The following is a 15,532-nucleotide window of genomic DNA, read 5'->3' as shown; positions in this document are numbered from 1 at the left end:
GGCGAGGGAGAAGCCGGACGGCCACGGAGAGCAACCGCCTTTGGAGGCCCGTTACCTCGCGGCTCTGCGGACGCCCCCGCTCTCTCCCCGGCTGGTGACCCGCCGGGGGGGGGGGTGGGGGGGGTCTGCGCCGGCCAGGCCCGGGGGCGCCGGGGCGCCCATCCCGGATGTGGAGCGCCAGCCGCGCGCTTGCCTCCTGCCCGGGCCTGGCCACGCGGCTCTGGGTCACTGTGACTTGGTGGGACCGGAGTGCGGGGAGGGAGGCCGGTGCTCTGTCCGCTGCTCCCCTGTCCCTCCTTTCATCGCCCATTCTCCATCTCTCCCACCCCGACTTTTATTCTCATTACAGACAGTTCCAGCCCCGCGCAGCCGCCAAACGCACGGGGGGTGGTGAGATCCAAAAATTTCCAGCTACGAACAGTGGGCATGTTTCCCCTTGATCGTTCTTTTCGGCAAGGGCGGAGAGCAACAGCAGCGGGTGGGTCTAAACGCGCTTTCCTTGACTGCAGCAGAGAAACCCCGAACTGGAGCAAACTCTACGGCGGGGCAGGGAAGCGCAAGGGAGTGGAGCCGGGAGCCCCATCCCCCCACGGAGCGCTGCAGCTCTTGGGGCTCCTCCAGGGACTACTTGCCTCGTGCGTCAGCGAGGCTGAGCGTCACACACACGCCCCCTCCGCCATATCCCCCTCCCCGCCCCTTCTTCTCCCTCCCGCTCCACCTCGCTCCTTTCCCCTCCCTTCTTTGCCCTGTTCTCCCCTCCCTCCTCCCTCCTCCTCCCCTCTCCTCTCCCCCCACCCCGACCCCCAGCCTGTTCCACTCTGGGAGCGGCCCCGCCCACCCACGGGGTTCAGAGAACCGAGCAGCTAAAAATATAACTGGTGTGCTAGCAACAGCCTCCCCATTGGTCGATGAGGGTAGAGGCGGCATCTGATTGGGTTTTCGAGCCAACCGCTGGCTCGAAGGTTAGAGACCCGGAGCCCAGAAACACAGCCCTGGGGAGAGCGCGCATTTGAGCAGCGGGGCATCGCGAGCGATGCTGGTATTTGTAGTTATTAGAGGCAGCAATGGAAATGGTAGGGTTTGAATCCCGATTCTGCCACCAACCATGCTATCCTGATTTAACGGCAACAAATGTCTTTACATCATCAAACCTGTTTTCTCATCCTTAAAATGTAGATCGTATGCAAAGCCTGGCTCAAATAGTTGCTATTCTTAAAGGTAACCATTCTGGCCAAGTTACACTGTGCCGAGTTCTGTGTGCATTTCCCAGTAGGAAACCTTGCAAGACAAAACGATGAGAAAGGTGAGGGTGCGCTGAAAGGAACTCTCCTAGGGTATCTAGGGTACCTCGGGAAGGGGGTGGGGGGCGACCATACAAGCAGATAAAGGATAGAGGACTGTACCATTCAGTGCAGGCTGAGCGAGGGCACTGATGTCTGGAAGGCAGGCTTTGAATTCGTGTGTTCATGCTTTTATTCGACTCTCTCCTGCACTGCTGGGAACAGCAGCCCCGAGCAACATCACTGAAAACAAACGCAGAAATCCAGTCTCCTTCGCAAATGAGACCCTGGATAAAGGGTTAGCATGTCAACAGGAAAAGCAAACAGGGGTAAAGGTAACCACCCTTCCTAACTGATGTCTCCACTTACTAGTACTAGTATGATGTGGCGAGGAAGACGCTTTTTCTCTTCCCAGCATGATTTCATCTTGCCAGGGCTTGTGAGCTGAATCCCTAACCCAAGCATTCCACAGTCCCTTCCCGTTTTGAATAATCATTCCCTGAAAAGCACACAACCATGTTTGAAAACGGTGAGCTTCGGAAGAAAGCATGTGCAGAGGGGAGAGGCGGGGCAGCTCCCCTCTAGGAGTAAGCAAGTTATGCCGGAAGCTTTGCTGCTGTGACAAGTCAGCCTGGTCATTAGTGCCAATTAACTCTCAGGGGTGAGTCACTCTCATATACACATGCCAGGGCGAGAAAATTTGCAGTTTCTTTTCAGTTATCCAAGAAAACAGTTCCTCAACTTGATTCTTCAGATCCACTGCCCCAGCAGGGCAGGAGCAAAAGAAGCCACAGCTGAAACTGGCTTTGGAGGAGTGAGTGGATGCAGGGCAAATGACTTGCAGTTCATTCATCACAACCAATGGGAGTGAATTCTAGTAAACAAGTGAACCACCCCCCCTTTTTTTTTAATCCTCACCCGCTGATATTTTCCCACTGATTTTTAGAGAGTGGAAAGACAAATATCTGAGAGAAACGCATTGATTGGTTGCCTCCTGCACATGCCTCAACCAGGGCCCCAGCCAGGGAGGAGCCTGCAACCAAGGTACATGCCCTTGACCTGAATCAAACCCAGGAGCCTTCAGTCCGCAGGCAGAGGCTCTGTCCACTAAGCCAAACCTACTAGGGCTGAAACTGTAGTATTTTAATAGAGTAACTGCATTTTAGTCTTGGTGGTGGCAGACAGGCCATTTGGGATAGAGTTGATAAAGAACTGAAAAACTGGGAAAATATGGGAATTGGAATCCTTCTTTTTAGGCAGAAAATTCCAACCAAGGCAAAGAATCTTTCACCTTTACTAGTACATCGTAGCTTCAAACTACTATTAAACAGCTGCAGGTCAGAACAGAGTGAGTCTCTCTGAAATGTAGTCAGTTCAGTTTGATTCCCTGAGAAGTTAATTTTCTTAACTTAAAAGCTGCTACTTGGCAGGCCAACGTCCACATCTGGTGCATGTATTGGCTTGGCACAGACTAACACATTAAAAAATTTAAATGAGTTGACATTTAAAAATTGGAAGACTGCACAAAGATCTTAATTAGCCACTTGTCTTTAATTCAAAAGATCTGGCAACACTGGGCATTCAACCTGGCAACTGGAGCTGAATGGTAGCCCTCTCTCCTTCAAAACGGCCTGTGCTCTTGATTCTCCCAAGGTCCCCGTCACTCCCTACTGTCTCCCAGACCGGGAGGCCAAAGGTCACGTAACATTTATCATCATGGTTGGGTTATTTTTCTTACACTCCCTCTTTCAATCAATTATATTATTCACCCAGACTCCTGAGTTTGTGACCCCTTTTCCAGTTCAGTGTAATTGTTTGAGTGGCTGCCTGTTGTGTGCTCTGTAGAGGAGGGAGAAGCAAAAGGAGCTCAGGGGTCTATGATCTAATTCATTGTTTTTAAACTCTGGGTCATGACACATTATTGGGGTAATGAAATCACTTGGGTTTAATGGATTTCAGCCAGAATCTTTAGAAAAAAATAAAAAATGAAAATACTGGAGTGCAATACACACAGTAAATATTATTTCATGAAATTTTTGTTAATTGTATATAGTAGGCATGAGAGAGACAGTTGTGGAGTATAGAGTATCTGGAAGTATCCATGACATATTGGGAGCTTAGAAGGAAGAGGCACCAAGTTGGCTGGCTGATGTGAAGGTGGCTGGCTTAGTTCAAAGGAAAACAACAAGACAACAGGGAGTGTGCAAGGAACGTCCCTTCAGCTGCCTAATGAGGAGCACAGACAGAAGTAGAGGAGAACCTTGGGGGCAGGGAAGAGGGGGAACCATTTGGAGGACCTTCAGTGCCAGGACTTACATGTTTCCCTGTGGAGAAGCAGAGACCCACTATAAAAGAACCACCATTTATGTAAAGCCTTCCCAGTAAAGGTCAGGCTCGTACAAGGTCGAATTTAATCCTATGACCCAAAAAGGTAGGCACTGTTATCCTTGATAAGAAAAAAGCACAGAAAGGCTAACTGACTCACTAAAGGTCAATAGCATAGCAGAAATCAAGGTCTGATTATAAAGCCCACACACTTCTCACGTTTTGTTTGTTTGTTTGTTTTAGCAAGAACAATGTAATAAATGCAATGTTTAAATATGTGTACTGTGTACTTGATAAACTGGAAGCAAGACACCCATCCTTTCTAGAATCTAGAACTGAATATTTAATAAAATTGAAGACCATTCTGATTTTTTGTGGTCATACACAGATCATTATTCTAATTTTCTTCACAGAACTGTATATTGTTGGTTAAAATTCAGTTTGTAAGCCATGTTTTCCCACAGAGAATCTGGTACTATAACTATGCTAATTTTTACAATTGAAAAAAAATTTTCTAAAGTCCAAGGTAGACAAAAATTAATTAAAATCAAACCACTGCCCGGTCGGTGTGACTCAGTGGTTGAGCATCGACCCATGAACCAGGAGGTCACGGTTCAATTCCTGGTCAGGGCACATGCCTGGGTTGAGGGCTCAATCCTCAGTAGGGGGCATGCATGAGGCAGCCAATCGATGATTCTCTCTCATCATTGATGTTTCTATCTCTCTTGCTCTTCCCCTTCCACTCTCTGAAATCAATAAAAACATTTTTTAAAAAATCAAAACCATTTACTTTATCTCAGGTATTTTTAACTCATTCATTGTATTGTATTGTTCTTTTGGTATCTGAGAGAAACAGGATTATGAAATTAGGTGAAAGAGGAGTAGAGTTCAGAGGAATTCACTGGGCTAAGGTTGAACTTGCCCCATTGGTGATTAGTGTGGAGTGGGTATGCCCTCTGATATCCTACTGGGCATTAATCTTAAGTTTCCTTGCAAGACCTTTTACAGGCATTCACATGGAGACTGACAGAGCACTTAAGGTGGTGTTTTGTTGAAATTAAGGAGTAGCTTTGGAAATATTTGTAGATGCAAGATATTATGTGGACCAGGGTGGTTAATAAGCAAAACATTTTGACTCATATATTAAAACTAAATTTACTATAGAACCAATGACACATAATTATAATTTGAAAATGATCTGTCCTTTGCCACTTTACATACTGTAACAACCCACACCTGATGTTTTAGAACTGCTTAGAGAGCTCCCCAAACACATCATCCCAGATTGTCTTGCCCCACCCACAAAGGCCCTCATCTGCCCACCACCCCCCTTTGCCTTTATGTTCAACATGTTTCAAAGCTCAATTTATTATCTGGGTTCTTTGACTTCAATTATTTATTCAATATGGAGCACCTGCTATCTGCTGCACAGACCAAGAGCTGGTTCCTGCCACCACAGAACAGCCTAGTAGCAGTCAATAATTACCAAATGCTATGAACAAAATGCGTATGGTGCTATGTAGAAGTATAAGGCGAACTGACTTAGATTGGGGGTCCAGAGAGGCATCTTTGAGGAAATATTTAGCTGAGGTCTGAAGGATGAGTAGGAATTAGCTGAGCAAGACTGAGCAAGCACTGGAGAGGGATTAACAGCACTGAGGAGGGAAGGAGAGCAGCAGCTTCAGGAGCCGAAAGGAGCCCCGTGGCTGGAGTGCAGGGAACAGGTGAGGTGCAAGGGCCGAGATGGGAAGCCTTACCACGGTAAGTGCCCAGCCTGTTTTGTCTTCCGGACGGAAAGTGTAGTGCCAGTTACCGCTTTAGCCCTGTGACCGTGACCTTCCCCTAGCCTTCCTGAGGTGCCCCAAGCCGTGCTAAGAACCCTCCCTTTGTGCATCCTAGGGGTTATACTGGAACTGTTTCTGGCAGGCTCCTTTATTAAATTCTTGAAGGCAGAGATTATCTTAATTTAATTTTGGACACTCAATATATCACAAGTAAGAGTTTTTTGTTAATCCAAACCAAAGAAGTCAGAAGACTCATTTCTTTCCTTGACTTTGCCACCAAGTTGTAGCACAACCTTGGGCTAAGACCCTGGATCCTCTGGACGTGCAACCTTTTCCAAATCCATGGTGTCCAAAGGCCTACTTGACTAGATGTTGCAAATTATGAATGTACCTCCTCAGGGTAACTTGCTTATCATCTCTAGTGGGGACAAAGTACAGACAGTTGAGTTAGGGTCAAGTATGTCTGAATTTGCCCTTAGTCTGTTATTTTTATATGTTTTTATGTTTATTTTAAAAAATCCTTAATGTGAGTATATATGCACTTTATGAAACAAATCAACTAAGTTCAGTTCTCCTAACTCATCAATTTGAACACATTCTGTCACATTCCCTTCCCCATCATTGGAAGCTATCTATTCAGTTCAAAATTAAAGTTGGACAGGAAAAATAGTTTCTAAAAATGACTTTGGTTCACCTATAATGAAAGGCATGAATAGTTTTGAATTTCTTCACGTAGTATTAAGATCCTGAGGTGCTCAATGAATCCCAATACTTCTACTCTGAATCACAAATTCCTGGGTGACTAAAATAAATTCCTGGAGTTAAACTTAAATTAGATGGTGCTCAACTACCAGAAAATAAACACCTACTTTATTAATACAATAGCAACAGAAAGGGTTTCCAATTTCTTAGAACATGAACCAGCACCACCTGGTAAGTGTTACAAGATTAAACACCCACATTTATTGTTCCAAGAGCTCCTTACCACACTGCTGATGTTTCATCAAAGACAACTACCATCAGAGCTGCTGTAAGATCACAGGTAGTTTTATAGTCAAAAGATCACTGAAATGATATAATTTCTGTTTTAGAAGCTCTTGGTGTAGAGAGAACTTGTCAATGTGGAAAAAAGAGTCTTGCTTCTTGAATTCAAGAAAAACCATGAACTAATCTATCATTTTTTTCTCTGATTTAGTCTGCCAGAGCACTCTGTGACGAATCCTTTCCCATTCCTACCACCTTATCTGGGTGAGAGGAGAGGAAAGGGTGGAGAGGTGCCAATGCACTAACAGGCAATTCGGGCGATGTTCTGCACTCCGCTCCCTTTCTGTTGGCAGTAGTAGGCGTCTTTTCTGGCAGCTGCAGCAGCTTGATGAGGGGAGAAAGAGGTCACCCACCAATCACCTCTTCTTGAAGCCGTATTTTTTTCGTTCATAGAAGAGATCTGTCTTAGAGCTCCCCAAATTGACAATCTTTGGGCAACCATCTCTCTGGAAAACAGAAGAATAGAGAAGTTATTAAAAGTCCTTGAGCCTATATTGAGAGGGATTTAACATAAAAATAACTTTTGGATTAGTGGTTCAGCCATTCATTTTGCTATTTTAGTTATCCTATTCAATCAGTTGTCAAGAACCTAAGAAGCACCTAGAATGTGCCAGGGCCTGTCTACCCTCAGTCCGGTGGTCTGCACTTACAACGCTGGGTTCTTAGCCCACTTCGGTTGCTAGTAACTATGATATAGTGAGGTAGGATCTAAAACTCTTAAAATGTCCAAAGGGTTTTCTTCTAGGGAAAGGTAAGATAAGGAATAATCATCTTCAGATCAAGCTCTCTGGTTCTCTTCCACTATCCCCCCCAAAAAGAGTGAATGTGCCCAGCTGGTGTGGTTCAGTGATTGAGCATCGACCTATGAACCCAAGAGGTCACTGGTTCAATTCCCAGTCATGCCCAGGTTGCGGGCTTGGGCCCCACCTGGGCCCCAATAGGGGGCGTGCAGGATCAATGATTCTCCTCATCATTGATGTTTCTATCTATCTATCCCTCTTCCTCTATAAAAATAAATAAAAAAAAAAAAAAAAAAAAAAAAAAAAAGGAGAGAATACCACCAAGGAAAAAATCTAAAGACTATTAGGAAATACCTTCATTTTAAATATCACAGAATACTGGGTTTAATGTGTCCTTATTAATTCACTTAATTTGACACATGGTCTTGGGGGAAGAGTACTCCTGTGCCAGAGGTGGCTGCTGATAGTCCCTACTCTGATGTGTAATGACATGCCCCCTGGCCATTTTGTGAGCCTGAGTGGCAGCTGTGTTCTGGGAAGCTGTGTTCTGCAGAAGTGACGACTCCATTAGTTGATTTGGAATGATGGCAGGAAAACTGGGGGAGTTGCTACTGGAAAAAACTTTCACAGATCTGATGATTTCATTTTATCCATGCCAAAGGTTGTCGCTTCCTGTGACATTGGGCTACAGAATGAATCAATGAAGTCCTTAGACATCTCATTTCTAATTCAGCTGATTTCTTTTTCCAGGGACTAATATCAATACTACAAAAATATCTGAAAACACACAAAGCCAACACTAACATTTCATTATTTTCTAGAAAATATATACCACGTATTACATTGAGAACTACCATCTGTGGAGTTTGGTGTGCTGAGGGAGCCAGGCTGTGGGCCCAGCCCCATCAATGACTTGCTAGGTGAGCTCTAGTAAGCTATGTACTCTGTATTGTAAGTTCTCCTACAAATGAGGGGACAGCTGCCTTTTCCTGGCTTAAAGTAGCCTGACATTAAAACACAACAGTGCTCTAAGACTTTAGAGATGCTATGAAATTTTGTGGAATGACAATAACCTGTTTAGGCTTATTGTGCTACACTGACTTGTGTGACTGTGGGCAAGCCCTTTTGGACTCATATTCCTCAGTTGTAAAGTAGGTAGACGGGTTAACGTTTACAACCTTGTACTTATCTAGCCCTAGCGTCCTGAGAGGTGCCACACCAATGTGTGCAGTTCCATTCTCACTTGTAGCCTAGGTCAAGGCGGTAGGTTCTGGAGCGAGGCTACCTGAATTTTGCTAAGTTATTGACCTCCCTGTTTAGTCACATATGAAACTCTGTTTAGTACATATAAAATTATTGCAATGGTAAAACCTACCTCCTAGAATCAAGAATCAGTAAATATACTTAGAACAATGCCTGGCAGATAGTCAACTCTTAGTAAGTTATAAGAAGTTGCCAAAAACAAATATCAGCAATTTCCTAATGGTTCAACACACACACACACAGCTTCTATATAAGATATTTTTGTGAAGATAGGACTACATATTTTTTAAAAGTTTGGAAACCAATGCCCTGGATTATTATATCTTGGGGTTTATGACATTTTTCTTATTGACTCACAGGTTTCCTGTTTTCTTGCCTAAATTCCTGTTTTTTATTTTCTACATATCTTCCATGGGTCTCATGGTCATTCCCAAATTCTACCAATGTGAGAGGTGAGGATGTGGGAACTGGATGGAACTGGTTGGCTTATGTTGAAATGCCTGTGAGTGGAGAGCATGGAAAGGAAGATGGAAGGACTGTAAAGAAAACTTGGAGGATGCTACAAGAGAATATTTGTGAGTTGAGCTAGGACTTTTTTTTAAATAAGTTTTTATTGAGCCCTGGCTGGTTTGGCTCAGTAGATAGAGCATCAGCCTGCGGACTGAAGGGTCCCGGGTTTGATTCCAGTTGGGAGCACATGCCCGGGTTGCAGGCTCGATCCCTGGTGGGGGGCATGCAGGAGGCAGCCCATCAGTGATTCTCTCTCATCATTGATGTTTCTCTCTCTCCCCTCTCCCTTCCTCTCTGAAATCACTAAAAATATATTTTAAAAAATGTTTTTACTGATTTTAGAGAGAGAGGAAGGGAGAAGCTGGGCTTCTGTAGCAATCACTAAGGAGAATTCAGTGTCTTTGGGTTTTTTCCTGAGGAGGGCGGTGTGTCAAATCTAGTTTTATGGCAGGAAAGCAAGCTACAAAAATTACCCTGTACCAGTTGATGAAAACCCAGTCAGGACTTTCAAGTAAAACTTTTTTTTTTTTATATTTTATTGATTTTTTTACAGAGAGGAAGGGAGAGGGATAGAGAGTCAGAAACATCGATGAGAAGCATCGATCAGCTGCCTCCTGCACACCCCCCACTGGGGATGCGCCCGCAGCCAAGGTACATGCCCTTGACCGGAATCGAACCTGGGACCCTTGAGTCCGCAGGCCGACGCTGTATCCACTGAGCCAAACCAGTCAGGGCTCAAGTAAAACTTTAAAACTAACACTAATCATGTACCAAAATAGAACATACCAAAGGGAAATACGTATAGAACTGAAAGGAAGGAAAAGGCAACTTTTAACTGCTCTGATGTTCACTGAAATGGGGAGAAGAAAATGGTAGAAATTGCACGAGTGAGAGGCACATCCTTAACCACCCTAACAACAATATAGTGCGATGGTGGAGTGAAGTGCTTTGAGTTAGACCATGCATCCTCAAAGGGGAGAAAAACATCCTTGCCATTACAGTGGTTTATGACCTAAAGCTCCTCCTTATGCAACAAAAATCTTATTCCTTAGTACTTAATTCCTCTTGTTAAGGGGAACATTTAATTTAAATTTTAACTTTTCTCCTGGGGGGAGGGGGCAACAATGAAAAAAAAAAGTTGAGAAATACTGAGTTAGACCTTGAGCCAAGTTGCCTAACACGTCTAACCCTTAATTTCCTCATTTATATCACACAGAATTTGTGGGGAAAAGATGTTCAGCATAAAAAACAAAAACACAAAACACAAAACCAACAACCAAGGGAGCATCTATAATACTTTCAACAATAAAGATAAATTTAAAGAAAGTGTTTCAAAAAAAATGTTCTGCATAGTACCTGGCACATAGCAAGAACACCATAAATATTAGCTATTTTGTTTTCTGGTTGGGACAGCTGAGGAAAAGGGTAAATAAAAGGAGTAAAGGAATCAAGGGTTACAGGGAATCAAGATGATACTGCATTAGAAGAAACTACAAATTAGCCCACAGGCACTACCCCTGACGCCTGAGCATTCTCGAAGCTTTGAAAAACTAGATCGAACACCCAGCTTAGTTTACTGGTCTAATTCCCTTAGAAATGATGAAAGTTGCATAAAGAGAACTATAATGAGGGTTAAATTCTAACTTTCCTCCTTGGGTTGTGGGAAAATTTCCGCATAGGAAAGTCTTGGGCCCTTAATCTATATGGTGATCTGTCAGCCTGAGAGGCTGGGTCATGTCACTGGACTGCTTTGGGTTCCTTGGAAACAATGTAAGCTGGGTGTCGTCTCAGATATCCTCAGAACATTCCTGTACAATGGGAAGCAGGGGAAGGGACGTCTAGAATAATGCTCAGGGACAGAATGAGGCATGAGGATTCAGAGGTATCAGGTCACACACCACATGCAGATGAGTCAGAGCAATGAACACCTATTCAGCACTCTCTGGCTGCAAGTTTATGCCAGAGAACAACTCTAGCAACAACCATGAAAAAGTTCAAGAAAATAATGGAATCTTTAGCTAGTTTAAGATTTTTTGTACTTTCCTCCTCACTGCTGTTGTCGTACATGGTTTCACTACTTGTAGATTATAAATAATTACCCAACGCCTACTATGTACCAATCTGTAGGGGGAACGCCTATGGATAACTCATAGGGATAGCACCAAAAGTGTGTCCCACCCTTACACTGCATGTCAGGCACTGTACCAAGAAGTGGGGAAGATGAGATACAAATACACAAACCAAGGTCCTTCCTCTGAAGGAGTGGAACCTAGGTGGCAGATCAGAGCAGCAGGATATGATGTGACAGCCAAAGGTACTTATGGAATTACATTTGTCATCCTTTATCAACGACCCTTCTCATCTCCCTAAATAACAGAAGATTTAAGTAATAAACAGTCTTGTCTGGCCTGACATGTCACACACACTGGGGGTAGACAGGATCCACATACATAGACTGCTAAGGTGGCAAGGTTGTTTCTCCTCAACACAGGCACTTCCTACTAAAAAGACTTACAAAAGGACAACCTGGGGTAATGGGGACCCCACAAAGTTTAGTCAGATAGTCTGGGTTTGCCACTTATTAGTTGGTTGAGGGACCGTAAAATGGGGATAATGATAATTCCTATTTAACAAAGTTACTGTGAAGAATAAGGGAGAAAACATCTATAAACTACTCTTTGCTCGTGGGAATATTAAGAATTATACATTTCTTGCTTTATCCTAGATTAGGTAACCAGATAACCTTCTATTAGCCTATTGAATCACACTTCCTCTTATTCTGTCATAAGAAGAAAATAAGCAGATTCCTGGGATTTCCCTCTCAAGAAGTCTGCTAAATAAAATCGGTAAAACTAACCCTGGCCGGTTGCTCAATGGTTAGAGCATTGGGCCATACATGGGGGGTGGTGTGGGGAGGGTGTTATTGGGTTTGATTCCCACTCAAAGGCAAGCTGGGTTGCAGGTTTGATCCCCAATGCCCAATGTGTCTTTCTCACATCAATGTTTCTCTCTCTCCCTCTCCCTTCCACTCTCTCTAAAAATCAATGGAAAAAATATCCTTAGGTGAGGATTAACAAAAAAAGAAAAACAGTAAAACTCACCCTTAGTATAGAACTATCTTGCATTTGGTCCAAGGAGTTGAACAGCTAGCCACTGCCACCACATAATGTCAGGGGCCAAAAATGTCAGGAGACAGAATCACAATCAATTCCACATTATCAAACTAAGAAATTCTTTAACCTCTTAAAGCTGAAATCAACCTGAATTGTCCCCAATTCAAATGTCACTACCTCCACCCAAGCAGTCCTTAATGACAGTAAAGAGAATTACTGAGTGGCTGTTACACACCATGCACTCTGCTAGGACTTACAAAATGCAGGGTGTTGTTTCTGAATAAAAATAATCAGAGACATCAAAGGAATAGAATGAGGGTTCTCCAAATTGCCGGTGTTGACAAAGATTTGCTTCTCTTGCATTTTTACCCTCGACGGAAAATAACTGCCTTTTATCGGACTACACCCAGTTTGGCTCACAGAATTTGAAGAAATTATAACCTAAGTGACTAGCTGAACATAGTAATCTCTACAGACTATAGGAGTTTGCCATGGTTGGCAAAGTTTTTTTTTTTTTTAATGTCTTCATTGATTTCAGAGAGAGGAAGGGAGAGGGAGAGAAAAAAAATATCCATAGTCTGCCTCCTGCACGCCCCCTACTGGGAATTGAGCAGTAACCGGGGCATGTGCCCTGACCAGAAATCAAACCAGCGACCTCCTGGTATATGGGATGAAGATCAACCAACTGAGCCACATTGGCCAAGTGGCAAAATGTTTTTAAATAAAAGATCAGATGCAAAGCTTAGAATACACTCACATCCTTCTCCTGGATGGTGCACTCCTTGCAATAATAGGCATCAGAGACGCCCGGGCCTCCACAGATCACACAGCGCCCCTGATAGGAGCCGTAGTTACACTCATCACATATGCGCACCAGGGTGCAGGGACGCACATAGGAGTCACAGATCACACACTTGCCATCGCCTGTGAGAAAAAGAGAACAGAGTTATGTCCACTTGCAATTCCTTGCCCTCCTCCTGTGATGGGGAAAAACACTAGTCTCCTCAGACAGTGACTTCAGGGCCTTCTACTTTGGCATTATACAAAACCTGGCTTCCTTAGTGTTCACCTCAATCCCCACAACACATAGGAAAAAGCTGATCGAGGAACAAGTAAAGAGCTTAGAACAGCATCTGGTAGGTGGTAAGTCCATATAAATGATTGGCAAAAACTGTGTGTTGGAGATGGGGTCAAGCTACTTCCTATCCACAGCTACAGATTTTCTCAAAACCTAAGCATAATAGTGTCTAAAACGTGGAAGCTGGGGGAGGGAGGTGGAGGAGGCCTTGGTTGCAGCCCGCCGGTTCAGTGTTCACATGCTTCCAGGAACATCTACTTGCTGGCTCCACAGAAACTGGGTGCGAGGGGTGGGGTGTCTGGGAGGGCGGATTCCACTTACATTTTTCACAGAGTCTTCCGATGGCTGCAAGAACAAAGACGGTAAAGAGTACAATCAGAATTATGATTCTGGCGAAGAGGAGAAAAACATCCTCGAGTCTGGGGCGGGAACAGAAGCAGGGACTGCAAAGGGCGATTTCATCCACCTTAATTCTCACAAATTTTCCAAAGCCGCACCTTCCTGAAGCCCCTCCCAGGTCCCGGACCGGGAGTTTCTCCGGACCCCACCCTGGCCACCCGCCCCCGGCTCCCAGCACGCGCGTCCCCGCCCCCTTTTCGTCGGAGGCCAAGAACCTGCGCGCTCCTACGCTACCCGCCGAGAGGCGGGAAACGTGGCGCCTCCGAGGCAAGACCTTGGGAAGAGATGGAGCCCTGACTCCCCAACTCCTAAGGCTACCCCCACCCGGAGAGCCGCGGCCATGGAAGCTGTCTCACCAACACCAGCCTGCTTGCGACAAAAAATCAAGTCCGGGTGATGTTTAGCCATAGTTGGCGCTCCAGCCGGCCACCGGAAACTCCGGGAACTTCCGCCCGACCTTTAACCCCCGTTGTTCCTGCCTCCTCGTCTCCGTGATTGGTCCTCGAGGCTTCTGTCGGCCTTCGCAAGTTTGGCACCAAGCCTCGCTCATTCTCGCGCGATCTAACCCCTACGTTCCAAACACTAGTTTCCGTTGTAGCGGGCGGGCGAAGTCCCCGCAGGCCTGTGAGTCATAGAAAATTGTCTTTGCCCTATTTGGATGAAAGAGACAACCTGAAGTACAAATAAGAAATTTGCACTTTGCCCTGGCTGGTTTGGCTCAGTCGTTAGGGTGTCGGCCTGCGGACTGAAGGGTCCGGGGTTCAATTCCAGTCAAGGGCACATGCCCAGGTTGCAGGCTCGATCCCCAGTGTGGGGCATGCCGGAGGCAGCCGATCAATGATTCCCTCTCACCATTGATGTTTCTATCTCTTTCTCCCTCGCCTTTCCTCTCTGAAATCAATAAAAAAAGGAAATTTGCACTTCGACAAGACGTCTTTGTCGTGTAGCTACTCCTACAAATGTTGTTATGCAGATTTCTCCCCTCTTCCATGTTGGTTGCTAACACGGGAGCTCCGCCCACTGCGCTCGCGGGCTCTGGAGCCTCAGTGGAAGCCCCGCCTTCTCCGTGACGCCTCTTGCCTCAGGCCACGCCCCCTGCCCGAAGGCTTTAAATCGGTCGTGTGGCACGTCACTTTCACGCGACCTCATCTTTGTCAGTGCACAAAATGGCGCCTTACAGCCTCCTGGTGACCCGGCTGCAGGTGAGCGAGCTCGGGGCCCTCAGGGTTCACGGGGGCGGGTGCCTTCCAGTCCGCCTGCTGCTGTGGGCGAGGCCGGGCCGGCCCGACCGGCGGTGACGTTTTGTGTACCTGTCGCGGCCGTGGGCCCAGCGCCCGTGCCCGGTCCTCCAGTGCCTGAGGTCAAGGCGTCCCCACTGTCAGCTCTCCCGGCCCGGCCCCCGCCCTGCGGGAAGTGTGGGTGGCGGCCGTGGCGGCCGGGTGAAGAATGGAGGCATTCTTTTTGAGGACGGCACTCCCCTTCCCCGTAGGGTTTCTTTCGGTCCCTCAAGGTGAGGACAAGGTGACTGGGGGGCATGGGCATTGCTGAGCCCGCTAGGCCCGGAGCTTGGAGGCCTCATTCTCACCTCTCGGCAGCGGAGACCTGCCGGCGAGGTGCATTCATAGCCGCCGGGTCTGGAAGCTGGAGAAGAAACGAGTGTCCTGGCCCATCTGTTGCGGATTCTGTGGAATTCATGGCCAGGAATGAAAGGGGGGGTCTTCAGGCCCCGGATGTAGTAAATAGTAATAACGGTAATCCCTCACGTTTGCACAACACCGCAAGATTGTTTTAATTGCTGATCATGTTTTAAGCCATATAATCACCTGGTGAAATGATTATTCCCATTTGATAAGGAAGGAAATTGCTAGAAAGTAGGTGAAAGTTGCTGCTGTCACCGGAGTGCCCTGAGCATCTTGTCCTAATAGCCCCTCTGTCCTCCTTGTTCATGTCAGCCTGTCCTCACCGAACTTTCTGAGCCACCGTGCGATTTTTGAGC

The 15,532-nt window shown here is 45.9% G+C and overlaps 2 protein-coding genes across 2 annotated transcripts in view; one reads left to right on the top strand and one right to left on the bottom strand.

Annotated features, from left to right (window-relative positions):
- Positions 1-6,237: 6,237 nt before the first annotated feature.
- On the bottom strand, positions 6,238-14,069 carry PHF5A (PHD finger protein 5A). Its single transcript, XM_006098524.3, has 4 exons — positions 13,893-14,069; positions 13,459-13,482; positions 12,817-12,983; positions 6,238-6,879 (listed from the first exon to the last, which is right to left on the bottom strand). The coding sequence occupies exons 1-4, from the start codon at positions 13,942-13,944 to the stop codon at positions 6,790-6,792; spliced, it is 333 nt and encodes a 110-aa protein (XP_006098586.1). The 5' UTR covers positions 13,945-14,069; the 3' UTR covers positions 6,238-6,789.
- A 567-nt stretch (positions 14,070-14,636) lies between these two features.
- ACO2 (aconitase 2) overlaps positions 14,637-15,532 on the top strand; it is a 43,472-nt gene continuing 42,576 nt past the window's right edge. Inside the window, 1 exon segment of the mRNA XM_006109798.3 lies at positions 14,637-14,738. Coding sequence (XP_006109860.1) covers positions 14,703-14,738 — 36 coding nt within the window. The 5' untranslated portion in view covers positions 14,637-14,702.

The sequence above is a fragment of the Myotis lucifugus genome, unplaced genomic scaffold (genome assembly GCF_000147115.1).
Source record: "Myotis lucifugus unplaced genomic scaffold, Myoluc2.0 scaffold_239, whole genome shotgun sequence".
Lineage (NCBI taxonomy): Eukaryota > Metazoa > Chordata > Mammalia > Chiroptera > Vespertilionidae > Myotis > Myotis lucifugus.
The sequence above is the reverse complement of the archived record's forward strand: the minus strand, read 5'-3'. Positions and strand labels throughout refer to the sequence as shown.